Consider the following 12,537-nt stretch of genomic DNA (forward strand, 5'->3'; position numbering starts at 1 on the left):
GGGGGGCCGGCTGCCGGCGGGGGCGGGGCTGCGCGCGCTGCCCTCAGCCAAGATGGCGGCGGCGGCGGCTTCAGGCGCGGGGCGCTGAGGGCGGAAGCGCGGAGCAGCCGGGCCCAGCCGCGCGGGGATCGGGACCGTCGGGCCGGGCCGGGGCCATGGCCTGTTACACGGCGAACTGGGACCCGCTGGGGGAGGAGGCGTTTTACCGGTCAGTGCCCCCCCCGATGCCCCCTCCGGTCCCCCCTCGGCCCCCCTTCTCTGGGACCCCCTCGCCCCCTCCTCCTCCGAGCCCCTCCGCCCGCCCCCGTCTCCCCCACTGCCCCAGACCCCCTCCTCCGGGCCCCATCGCCCGCCCCCCACTGCCCCCGCTTCCCCTATTGCCCCAGGCCCCTTCCTTCCTGCCCCCCGCTGCCCGCCCCTCCGTCCCCCCGAGCTCCCCACTGCCCACCCTGGGCCCCAGGCCTCCCCTTTTCTGCCCCCCATTGCCCCAGGCCCCCTCCTCCAGCCCCCGAACCCCCCGTGCCCTAGGCCTCCCTCCTGCCGCCCGAGCCCCCCATTGCCCCAGGCCCCCCATTGCTGTCTGAGCTTCACATCACCCGCCCCCCACAGGCTTCCCATTGCCCCCGGCTTCTACTGCCCGCCCCCCATCACCCCCGGCTTTCCTCACTGCCTGCTCCCCCTCCCCGGTCTCCCCTTCCTGTCCCCAGAGCCCCCCCCATTGACCCCGGCTTCTACTGCCCGCCCCCCATCACCCCCGGCTTTCCTCACTGCCTGCTCCCCCTCCCCGGTCTCCCCTTCCTGTCCCCAGAGCCCCCCCCATTGCCCCCGGCTTCTACTGCCCGCCCCCCATCACCCCAGGCCTGCCCTCGGAGCGCCACATCACCGGCCTCCTGCCGCCCCCGGCTTTCCTCACTGCCTGCTCCCCCTCCCCGGTCTCCCCTTCCTGTCCCCAGAGCCCCCCCCATTGACCCCGGCTTCTACTGCCCGCCCCCCATCACCCCCGGCTTTCCTCACTGCCTGCTCCCCCTCCCCGGTCTCCCCTTCCTGTCCCCAGAGCCCCCCCCATTGCCCCCGGCTTCTACTGCCCGCCCCCCATCACCCCAGGCCTGCCCTCGGAGCGCCACATCACCGGCCTCCTGCCGCCCCCGGCTTTCCTCACTGCCTGCTCCCCCTCCCCGGTCTCCCCTTCCTGTCCCCAGAGGCCCCCCCCATTGCCCCAGGCCCCCCATTGCTGTCTGAGCTTCACATCACCCGCCCCCCACAGGCTTCCCATTGCCCCCGGCTTCTACTGCCCGCCCCCCATCACCCCAGGCCTGCCCTCGGAGCGCCACATCACCGGCCTCCTGCCGCCCCCGGCTTTCCTCACTGCCTGCTCCCCCTCCCCGGTCTCCCCTTCCTGTCCCCAGAGCCCCCCCATTGCCCCCGGCTTCTACTGCCTGCCCCCCATCACCCCCGGCTTTCCTCACTGCCTGCTCCCCCTCCCCGGTCTCCCCTTCCTGTCCCCAGAGCCCCCCCCATTGACCCCGGCTTCTACTGCCCGCCCCCCATCACCCCCGGCTTTTCTCACTGCCTGCTCCCCCTCCCCGGTCTCCCCTTCCTGTCCCCAGAGCCCCCCCCCATTGCCCCCGGCTTCTACTGCCTGCCCCCCATCACCCCAGGCCTGCCCTCAGAGCGCCACATCACTGGCCTCCCGCCGCCCCCGGCTTTCCTCACTGCCTGCTCCCCCTCCCCGGTCTCCCCTTCCTGTCCCCAGAGCCCCCCCCATTGCCCCAGGCTTCTGCTTCCACCCCCAGAGCCCCTCTCTATCTTAGGGGGCCCCCTAGCTCCCCCACCTTCCTTCTCCTGCTCCCTCCCCTTCTGGGTGCCCCATGCCTCTCTGCGAACACCGCTTGAGCCATGCCCTTGCCCACCCCAGCTGTCCTCTGAAGTGCCCCCTTGCCCAGCTTCCTTCCTTCCCTACAATGTGCCTCTTCCCTCTCAAACCCCAAAAGCTGCCCCACACCCTCGCCCAGCCCAGCTTCCTCTCCTAAAACTCTCCATCCCTTTAACACAAGCCCGCCAACCCCCTCTGCTCCCAGGCAGGGGGACAGGACCAGTGCTGTATGGATTTTTATCCCCTCCACCCCAAATTCCCCTTTGTGAGACCTTCCCAGCCACACCTTACCCTGCACTTCCCCCTTCCCCGCATGGTCTGTAATTTCCCCCTAAACACCCTGCATTGCTGAGCTGGGAGCCCTGAAGGTGCTTTTGCTGGTGCTGGCCCTTTTCTGCAACCAGTAGCCAGCGGCACCCGTCACCGGTGGAGATACTGAAGTGGTTGGCCCACAGGTCCAGTCTGGCAATGCCTACGCCCCTAGGAGCGAGGCTGCGCGGCAGTGGTTCTGCGTGTGTTTGTGTACCGCTCTCTCCATCTACAGTGACACCCACCACTGGGTTCCAGGCTTTCCCACCTTCTGTGGCAGCAGGGTCAGGAAATGTGTCCAGCCTTCGTACTGGTGCAGCGTTAATACATGCCGCATAAAGGAGCGGCATGTCCCTGTACACCCCCCACCCCACAATCAGCCAGGATACCTCGGGAATTGTATTAGCTTTGCAAAGGTTTTTTTCCCGCTTTTAGCTTCAGGGAGACCCTTGTGGGGTCAGAGTAATGATCTATCTGGTGGTCTGTTGGGAATCTCTGCGAACTATAATAAATCCATAGATTTTAAACAAAGCCGGTAACCCTACTCTGTTGCAGTCAGAGGGTTTTATAACCATATGTACACAGGACTTATTTCACCACCAGTGAAATGCAGCCACCTCTGAGAGGGAACGTGGCAGCTGATTAACAGCGCTGAGTAACGCTCCGGAGTAGCTCAGAGCCAGAAGTGAACACAACCCCATAGCCCAATGGCTCTCAAACGTTTTTTTTACTGGTGAACCCTTTCACATCGCAAACCTCTGAGTGTGACCGCCCCCCCGCCATTATAAATTAAAAACACTTTTTTATATGTTTAACACCATTACAAATGCTGGAGGCGAAGCAGGGTTTGGGGTGGAAGTTGATAGTTCATGACCCCCCATGTAATAACCTCGTGACCCCCTGAGCGGTCCCAACCCCCAGTTTGAGAACTCCTGCCATAGCCTGTTGAAACTGCAGAGGGAATTTAGGGAGGCCGAATGAAGTTACCCAGACTGGAATTTAATCATAACACTGGGTCTTAACCCTTTTACATCAGGTGTTGGATTTTCCTTGGATTATTTGTCTGCAGCTGATCAATAAGGTACTCTAATTATGGCAGTAACCACAGTTGTCAGCTGAGATAGAAAAGGAGGGAGAAGGTCTCCTGGCACTGAAATTGCAGTTTACTCCTAGAAGGAGCAAGGGAAGAGTTCCCAGCCACTGAACAGACTTGCATCATCAGACCAGTGGGGCACCTTGTAGATCCCCTCCCTGAGATCCCCTCTGTCTCCTCACCCAAGCCCTGGAAGCTGTTTGCTCTTTGCTGGGGTGATAGGAAAGAGGTCAGAGAGGCCTGGCTCAGATTGGGAAATACAATCCCTGGCAGAGCAGCTGGTAAATAACGGATATCGAAAACATTCCAGTTAATGGTTTGAATCCTGAGTGTTGCGTGAACCCGCTGAGCTGGGCTGAAGGCAGGGTGCTGCTCTATGGAGCCCCTGTCGGTCTCCATTGTTAGTTACCCTCCTGGCCTGTCATCCTGTGCCCTAGAGGTCAGAGGGGGACCCTGCGAGTGCCGGGGGGCTGCTGGCATGGAGTTTATAGCAGGGTTGGGTCTTGCCAGAGGAATGGCTCTGGAGCTGACGGGGAAGGAAGAGTGAGTGATCACTCTCGGGTCCCTAACATCTCCTCTCATTTGTTTGCTTTGCTGCAGGAAGTTTGAATTGTACAGCATGGCGTGGAACCTGAAGGAGGATCTGCGGGATTGCCTGGTGGCTGCTGCACCTTATGGGGGCCCCATTGGTACGGCCAGGACAAGCAACCTCTCCTAATGGAGAGAGGGTTGTGGTGTGGGTTGTGACACTTTTGGATATTCTCATTTTCCAGAAGCTGCTAGCTCTGCTCCAGGCCAGGGTGGGGGCCCAGCTTGCAGCAGGTCCATTTAGATCCTGAGGTGCCAGTTTGCCTCCCTGACCATGTGTGTCCCTCTCCCCAGGGCAAATAGCTCCAGGACTAGAGCTTTAAAGCAGGATTGCATGGATTTCAATCAGAGGAATTTAAATCACTGATTGTAATCATGGTTTAAAATGAGCCATCAGGAAACCTTCTTTTAAATCATCCATTTGAATCCTATTTTGCATTTGTACTTTCAAGTTATTTTCCTAAATAAAGGTTGATTCTCATTGGTTGGTAACCATTTAAACATGTAGATTTCCAACTAAGTTTAGCTTTTACCCTAAACTTCATGCTTCTTTTTGCTAACCAAGAGGCGACACTGTATCTATATGCATTTAAATAAGCAATTACATTTATTCATATTCTTAATTTTAACATTTTTTGTGATGTTGGAAAATGGTGAATGGCGCATTTCTTATTTACTAGAGGGTTAATTTTTATTGTGATTTGGCTCAAGTTTGATTTGGATGGAAATTCAAATTCAATTAAAATGCACAAAACCAGCATTTAATTTTTATTTAATTATGTAAAAAATACTTTTTTATGTATCCAGCCCATTTAAGGTATCAAAGTTCATCAAAGCATGTTTTGCATTTAAATGAGATTTATTAAACAATAATAGGGATGGTGTTCATAGCGTCTGTCTGCCAGAAGCTGGGAATGGGTGACGGGATGAATCACTTGATGATTATCTGTTCTGTTCATTCCCTCTGGGACACCTGCACTGGTAACTGTTGGAAGACAGGATACTGGGCTAGATGGACCTTTGGTCTCACCCAATATGGCCATTCTTATGTTATGTTCTTCTTAAACAAAGGAAGTAAATATTATCTTAGTGAATTGAACTGATTGTTTCTGGTTACCAACTCCTTCAGGATTTTAGAACTAGTAGATTTCATCCTCTCATACCTTGTTATCTTCATAGATTGGAAGAGGAAAACAAGCTTTCCTGGTTTTTCAACACGCATTTGGTTTCTTCACTTTGAATGAACTAGTCACTGAACTGGACTAGTTGAATAAACTGAATTGAAGAAAGCATTCTCTGCCCCTGTTGTCAAAAGCCAGTTTAGCACTTCAGCAAACACTGGTTCCCAGTGCTTAGCCAGTGACTATGCCAGTTCCGTGCTTTGACTTTCTTAAAAACCTCAGCAGCAAACATACAAAAAACAATATTAAGTTGTATTTATTTTTATAGAGTGTAGTAAGTTTAGACCTTAGTGTAGGTTGTCAGTTTCAAATGTAAGATTAAATAGGTTTAATTTTTAAAAATAACCTGCATTTAATTTCAGTAAAAAAAAAATGGATTTTTAATTTTTTTAAAGAAAATAATTGATTCTTCCCCCCCCTTTCCCCCCCTTCACCCTGCTTTAAAGTGACCCTCTGCTAGAGTCTTGGTAGAGAAGAGGTTATTCTATGCCAGCCTTTGTGCAGAGTGCAGCTCAGCTGGACTTCTTACATCTTCCTCTGCAGCCAAACTCCACAGCACAGGGTCTAATGGGGAGAACTAGGAAGGAAAACTGACCAGACTAGAGACACTGTCTGAGTGGAACTGAGGGGCCAGGAAGGATTATGTAAATTAGGTGTGTGAAATGGTAAGCTGCTCACCCGTGATGCAAGGGAAGAGGCTGAGCCTTGTCCCGCTGCAGTCCTGGGGAGCACGGGGCCTTTTCACAGTCTCCTGAGAGCAGGGGGGTTTGGGTTTGGGTTCCCTGTTGTTGTTTCACAGCAGATTCTCTTGCAGCTTTGCTGAAGAATAACCTCAGGAAAGAGAAGTCACCCGGCTCCCGCCCGCTTCTGGAGATCTACTCGGCCTCGGGCGTTCCCCTGGCCAGTGTTCTGGTGAGCGCCTCGCTCGGTGTGGCCAGCTAGTGCCAACTCCCTGTGGGCCTGTCCTACTGGTAGCACCTGGATGCAAGCGATATCCTTTTAGCTCCACCATGTTCACTTTTATTTCCTTCCTGTGTGTCCCTCCGAGGTGTCTTCAAGAGCTGGGACTGATTGGCCCGCGTCTGGGGCGGGAAGTCTGGAGCACAGGGCTTCCTAGGCTGAACGGAAGCAATGACGTGTGTTGTGGTGTCCTGCCTCCAGCAGTGGGCAAGGCCTGGTGCTTCAGATGCCAGTCTTACAGTGGCCCATGGGAGGAGGGGCTAGACACAGCCTGCCAGCCCTGGCAGCAGTCAGGAGACGTCCTGAAGCAGGAGGGTGGATTATCCAAATTTCAGCTATTATTTATTTCCACTGAAGCCCACAATGTACTCCATACTGAACAGACCTACAGGCAGGCTCAGACCCTGCCCCCAGGAGCTTGCAGCTGGGGTGGACTACGACTTATGAGATCTTGTCTCTTCCACTGCCTTCCTGTGAGGCCTTGGGCTAGTCATTTAGCATCTCTGTGCCTCGCTTCCCCATCTGTCTGGTCTGTGTTGATTTTAATGCTCCGGGGCAGGGGCTGTCTCTGACTGTGTGCACAGTGGGGTCCCAATCTCAGCTCGGTCCTCGAATGGCTTCTGTAACATGAAATGAATACTGCAGCCTAGGGGAGCCAAAAATAGTGTCCAGGGTCTGGGTGTAAGCTGCGAGGGGGTAGTGGTACCAGCAGTGATGGAAGCGGTGAAGTGGGGAGGTGATGGCCGTGGGACGTTGACGTCCTGCAGGAGACCGACTAAGAGGCTGGGAAGGGAGGGACAGATCAGCAAGTCGGCAGCAGAAGGACGGCACTTGAAGCTGCCTGGGGGAAATATGGGGAGAAAAGGAGGGGGCTTGTGGGACCCCCTGGAGATGGGGATCAGCTGGAGGGAGAGGAGGAGAACCAGGGCAGGGTGGAGTCATGAAAGGCCAGGGACAGCCAGGTGCCAAGGAGGAGGGTATGATGGCTGGGGTTGGAGCAGCAGTGGCTGGAGGCCCACAGAGGTGGCTTGTGGCTCCAGCTCTGCTGTGCTGGCCTGGTGTGAATTCCACAACGTAGTTAAAGGGGTTTCCTGTCACTGTATGAAAGTGACCCCTCCTGGCAGCGTGACGGATGTGTGGGGCGTGGTTCTGTCCTTCCCCGCAGTGGAAGAGTGGCCAAGTGGTGCAGCTGGGTTGGACTGCCAGCGAGGACCTGCTCTGCATCCAGGAGGATGGCACTGTCCTCATCTACAACCTCTTCTGTGAATTCAAGCGACACTTCAGCATGGGCAACGTGAGTACGGATGGCGCGGGCTGGGTGGCTTTGTTAGCAGAGGGAGGCTGGACTGGTATTTGGATCAAGAAAGTGAGAATCAGGACTCCTGGGTTCTGTTCCCTGACCTAGAAGGGAGTTGGGGCTGGAAGGCGGGGTTTGGGGAGCCCAGGACTCCTGGGTTCTATTCCCATCTGTGGAAGAGATTGTAATCTTGTGGTTAGAGCATGGAGCTATGAGCCAGGACTCCTGGGTTCTGTTTCTTTATCTGCCATTAATTGCTGTATGACCTGGAACAAATTGGGACTTCATTCTCCTGTTTGGAGATGCGGCGTGATGGGCCGGGCCTGGCCTGCCTCCCACGGGCTGGTGTGAGGCCGATGCAGTTGCTGTGTGTACAGTGCTTTAGCTCCCGAAAGGTGTTGGTGGGGGCAGAGGGGAGGGTACTGTGTTCCACTTGCCAACAAACTGGCACGTTATACGCCTTTGACCCTGCGCTGGGGACGGGGAAGCTCCCAAATCCACCCTTCACCTGGATCCACACATGAGTCACTGCCTGGGCCCTGGGAGGGGGCAGGCAGGAAGCTGGGCTGGCTGTCACTTGCTAACTGGCCTGAGGGACCCTGGAGGAGCGGTCAGCAGGTTAGGGCCCCGCTCATCTCAGAACATCCCTTTGAACAGAAGAGCAAGATGTGTGTGATTTCAGGTTGGCTGGGACGGCGGGTGTCCCGTGGGCAGAGCTCCCGCTGAGCCTCTCCTGAGGAGACAGGGTGGAGCTGGGCTCATGGTGCGAGCTGGAAATGGCATCTCTGCCAGTGCCAGGACACCAGGGTTCCTGCTGGTGCTGGGCTCTCCCTGCCTCTTGCACCGGGACCTGCAGTCCCGGGGGTTTAGCTGACAGCTGCGGCAAAGAGGCCTGAGGCCTTGTGCCACCAGCTCACCCACCCAACAGGCTGGTCGGAGCGAGACCTAGCTAGCGGCAGCGCTGGCCGTGGCTGTGACTCGGAGCCATGCGGTAGAGTGAGAAGGGGCTGCCCCAGTCCCTGATCTGGCCATGTCAGTAGTTCAGGGTCTCCTTCTCTGGTCCGCTGCTGGCGATCCCATGTTCTCCCTGGCACTGAGCTCTCCTGCCTCCGTGGTGGTCCCTGGGCCATGCCTCTGTCTCTGTCTCGTGGCTCAGGAGGTCCTGCAGAACCACGTGCGGGAGGCGAAGGTTTTCCACACGGAGTACGGCACAGGCGTGGCCATCCTCACTGGAGCACACCGCTTCTCCCTCACCACCAACATCGACAACCTCAAGCTGCGCAGGATGCCGGAGGTACCAGGTACGCTGCCCCCACCCCTGCCCTTTCCTTCGGGGCTCGGCAAGGGGCCTGACCACCTGTGTCTGCCCTCCGGCAGGTCTGCAGAAGCTCCCCTCCTGCTGGGCCGTGCTGTCCCAGGACAGAGTGACCATCATCTTGTTAGCCGTTGGCCAGGACCTGTACCTCCTGGACAACACGTCCTGCTCCGTGGTGGTGAGTGAGCGACGGGGAAGCAATCGCTGGTGGGAGGGGCCCGATCCAGAGCCCTGGAGACGGAAGGTCTCTACCTCCCCGCACAGCTGGTGCAGCTCCAGCCCTGAGCTTGCCCCCCCCTTGGGTCCCTAGGGGTGGCCCTGCACTAGCGATGTGTTCGGGGCCAGTCCCCCCAGCCTGCGCCCCGCTGAGCTGCCGCTCTGTCCGTCTGTGCCTTCATCACCTCTGTCTTGTTCTCCCTGCTTTGTAGACTCCGCCTGGAATCAGCCCCCACGCTGGCGCTTACGTGCAGATGGCAGTGTCCTTCAACTACTGCCACCTGGCCCTGTTCACCGACACGGGCTCTATCTGGATGGGGACGTCCTCCCTGAAGGTGAGTGCTGCCCCTCGGGTCCTGCCTGTCCGTCGCCTGCTGGCTGGGGGAGACTGCGGCTGCAGCCTGCTCTCCTGATCCCCCAGAGCCTGTGCTGCAAGCGGCTGGGTCTGAGACAGCCTCAGTCGTGCAGTGCTGGCTGGGGACTGCCCGGCTTCGGACTTGGGCCCAGCAGGCTTTGGGCTCTTGGCCAGGGCAGATGGAGGAGAGCCTTACCCTGGTCTCCGTGGGGGCACAGACCGCACTGCGGTGCTGGTGACCAGCTCAGTGTGGAAGACCCTGGTGTCCCGTCTGAGCTGGGCTTGTGCTGTGTGGAGCAGAGCCTGCTCCCCTCTTATCCCCCAGCCACGCCTCCCTGGAAACTGGCTCTCTTCCCTGCAGGAGAAGCTGGGTGAGTTCAGCTGCGATTTCCGAGCTCCGCCCCGACAGATGGTTTGGTAAGTGGGGCTCTTGTTTCCTTCTGGAATGGGGCATCTTCTGTGCTCCCTTCCTCCTCTGGGGTGCTGGCCCAGAGCAGTTACCTCGCCAGCGGCTGTGTGGCTCCAGGACTGTGCTGATGCTGCCATGGGCTGAGAGTGACTGTGCGGAGGCTGGCTGGCTGGCGGGGCGGGTTTGGATCGTCTGCGGAGCGGCAGGAGCGGGCTGCGGCAGGCGGAGAGTTTGGCTGAGAAGGGCTGTGGCGCTGGGCACAGCCGCGCTCCAGTGCGTCCTAAGGGAACAGACCTCTCGTTGCGACAGGTGCACGCGCCCACGGAGCAAGCAGCGGGCGGTGGTGGTGGCGTGGGATCGCCGGCTCCTGGTGGCTGGGAACTCCAAGGAGTGCATTCAGTATCCTTTGGAGCGGGGCGGCAGGGCAGATCCTGGGGTGTCGAGGCAGGAGGTGTTTGGGGGGCTGGGATCTGATGATTGAGAAGCACTTTGGGGCCTCAGCCTATTTCCCCAGGGGCTGCTGTGGGACGGTTGCCTCTGTTACGTTTTGATGCTTTGCCATTTCCCTCTGCCGCAGCGCCGGCCGCCAGGATCCTTGTCCTGATCATCACGTTACTTACATTCCTCCTACCCCTGGATCTACCCTCTTGCCCCGCCCAGCACAGCCCCCACCCCCGGTGCAGGGTTGAACTCCTCAGAGCTCCTAGGTGGCATCACATCCCCTTGGTCCCTGTTCCGCCCAGCTGGGTGTGACGGCAAAGGCGCCTTACTCGCCATCTTTGCTTGGGCATCAGCCACTCCACTCCCCACTACTCCCTCCCCTTTCTGAACGCTCCAGGCCTCGCCGTCTCTGCCAAGGACAGAACTGCCCCGCTAGGGATGGGCTGCTGCTCCCCTGTGTGATGTCTTTGCACAGATGCGCCAAATCCCATTGGCCCCTCTGTCACTGGCCCTCGCTGCTAACTCCTGTCTGGCCTGCCGCCCTCTCTCTGGCTGGCATTGTGGGTTCCTCCCTTCCGCCGTGCGGCTAGTCCCAGGACAGCAGCTCACGCTCCTCCAAGGCTGAATCTCTGCTATGGCTGCCCATGGTTCTAGCCTGACTCTCTCTCCCTCTCCTCGTTCAGCATAATACGGCCTTGGGAGTGAGTCTGGCCCTTTGATCGGCCTTGGGTCAGGCTCTTAGTCATCCCTGAACTGCGGTGCTTGTTCCGAGTCAGAGACGTGAGTCACGGGACCCCTGGGGAGAAGCAGCCGGGTGGTCAGAGCGTGGGATTGTGAGCCAGGAGACCTTGGTTTGTGCCTGCCTCTGCCACTGATCAGGGCTTGTCGGAAAGTAGGAGCTGCCAGACGGGCTCAGCCCCAGGGCCTGATGTGTCCCCCCCACCCCTCGCTGCCCTAGAGGAAGGTATAAGAACCCTGCCGTAGCCAATGGGGGTAATTGGGGGGGCCCCCATGAAAGTTTGCTCCCTAATAGGTGGAGATCGCTTGATCTCCTGTCCCAGCGTGTTCGCACTAGCGATTACCACTCCGCAGGGACTCGGTCTCTGCCCTGGGCCTCCCTTTGCCCCTCTCCCGAGCAGGGATGCCGCCCCAGCCTTGTGACAGGGCTGTGGGGGCAGGGCCGGCTCAGCGGGCTCCTGGAGGCATGCTGCGGAGCTGTGGATCCTTAGTGGAGAGCGTAGGTTTGTTCTGGACGAGGATTCCTACCTGGTGCCGGAGCTGGATGGGGTGCGGATCTTCTCTCGTACCACACACGAGTTCCTGCACGAAATCCCCGGTGAGCCTGCGAGGGTGGGGATTTGTTTTCTGTTGATCTCCGAATTTCCAAACCCGATTCAGATCCAGGGAGGGAGGCAGCCTGAACGACACGGGCTCTGCTGGATGCTGGATTGCATGCCCTCCTTGTCCTTAGCCGGCAGCCAGTGCGGGCTCTGGAGGCGAGGGAGCTGATAACCTGGGGTAGAATGTCCAAAAACGCCTTTCTCCCCCCGCACAGTACGTGCAGCAACCCCTGTTCCTGGCTACTCCGGTCCTGGGCTTCTACGCAGCCCTGCCCACGCCCCTGAGTCCCAGCCCACCCATCCCCGCTATCCCAGGCCTGGTGCCGCTGCCCTTCCCCGCCCCGCCCACGCCCCTGAGTCCCAACCTCTCCCCCCTGCTGTTCCAGGTCTGGTGCCCCTAGCCCCGCCCGCCCACTCCCGCTATTCCAGGCCTGGTGCCCCTGCCCATGCCCTGAGTCCCAGCCCTTCCCTCCCGCTATTCCAGGCCTGGTGCCCCTGCCCTTCCCCACCCATGCCCTGAGTCCCAGCCTCTCCCCCCTGCTATTCCAGGTCTGGTGCCCCTGAATCCCAACCCCTCCCCCGGCTATTCCAGGCCTGGTGCCCCTGACCATGCCCCTGAGTCCCAACCTCTCCCCCTCACTATTCCAGGCCTGGTGCCCCTCCTCCGCCCAGCCCTGGACTTGCTGGGTGGCCTTGGGCAAGTCACTTCCCTGGTCCATGCCTCAGTTTCCCCATCTGTGAAATAGGGCTGTTGATACCCACGTTCCTCCTTAGATCTGCTGTGTGTGTGGGAAGGCCTGTGGAAGGTGCATGTGGGGGTGGCTCACCCAGTGGCGGGTGGCTCACCCCAGTCTGGGGCAGTGTATGAGGATGTTTCATCCTTGTTTCAGAGGCCAGTGAGGAGATCTTTAAAATCGCTTCCATGGCGCCTGGGGCTCTCCTGCTGGAAGCACAGAGAGAGTATGAGGTAAGGGACGCTTCTGTGATGGCATCCTGCCATCTCCCAGCCCCGTCTCTGCCTTCCCCTTTGAAATCAGCAGGAGCAAAGCGACAGCCAGTGACCCAACAGAGGGGCCAGGGAGGGTCACAGCAGCCAGTGGGTCCCACAGAAACTGCATCCAGAGCTATCCCAGCCCTTCCGTAGCCCAATAACTTGCAGG

At 58.4% G+C, this 12,537-nt stretch overlaps 1 protein-coding gene across 3 annotated transcripts in view; it reads left to right on the forward strand.

Annotated features, from left to right (window-relative positions):
• VPS16 (VPS16 core subunit of CORVET and HOPS complexes) overlaps positions 1–12,537 on the forward strand; it is a 25,103-nt gene continuing 12,566 nt past the window's right edge. For 2 of the 3 annotated variants that reach the window (XR_012158797.1, XM_073343121.2), the window contains exons 1-11: positions 2–208; positions 3,876–3,964; positions 5,859–5,956; positions 7,170–7,298; positions 8,458–8,602; positions 8,679–8,794; positions 9,045–9,167; positions 9,549–9,604; positions 9,906–9,995; positions 11,279–11,373; positions 12,268–12,344. Coding sequence is in view for 2 of the 3 variants with exons in the window: in XM_073343121.2 (XP_073199222.1) it covers positions 156–208; positions 3,876–3,964; positions 5,859–5,956; positions 7,170–7,298; positions 8,458–8,602; positions 8,679–8,794; positions 9,045–9,167; positions 9,549–9,604; positions 9,906–9,995; positions 11,279–11,373; positions 12,268–12,344 (1,071 nt within the window). In the remaining variant the exon portion in view is untranslated. Of the gene's footprint in view, positions 209–3,875; positions 3,965–5,858; positions 5,957–7,169; positions 7,299–8,457; positions 8,603–8,678; positions 8,795–9,044; positions 9,168–9,548; positions 9,605–9,905; positions 9,996–11,278; positions 11,374–12,267; positions 12,345–12,537 lie in introns of all 3 variants that reach the window. The other variant, XM_073343122.1, reaches the window with a different exon arrangement.

The sequence above is a fragment of the Lepidochelys kempii genome, chromosome 4 (assembly GCF_965140285.1).
Source record: "Lepidochelys kempii isolate rLepKem1 chromosome 4, rLepKem1.hap1, whole genome shotgun sequence".
NCBI lineage: Eukaryota > Metazoa > Chordata > Testudines > Cheloniidae > Lepidochelys > Lepidochelys kempii.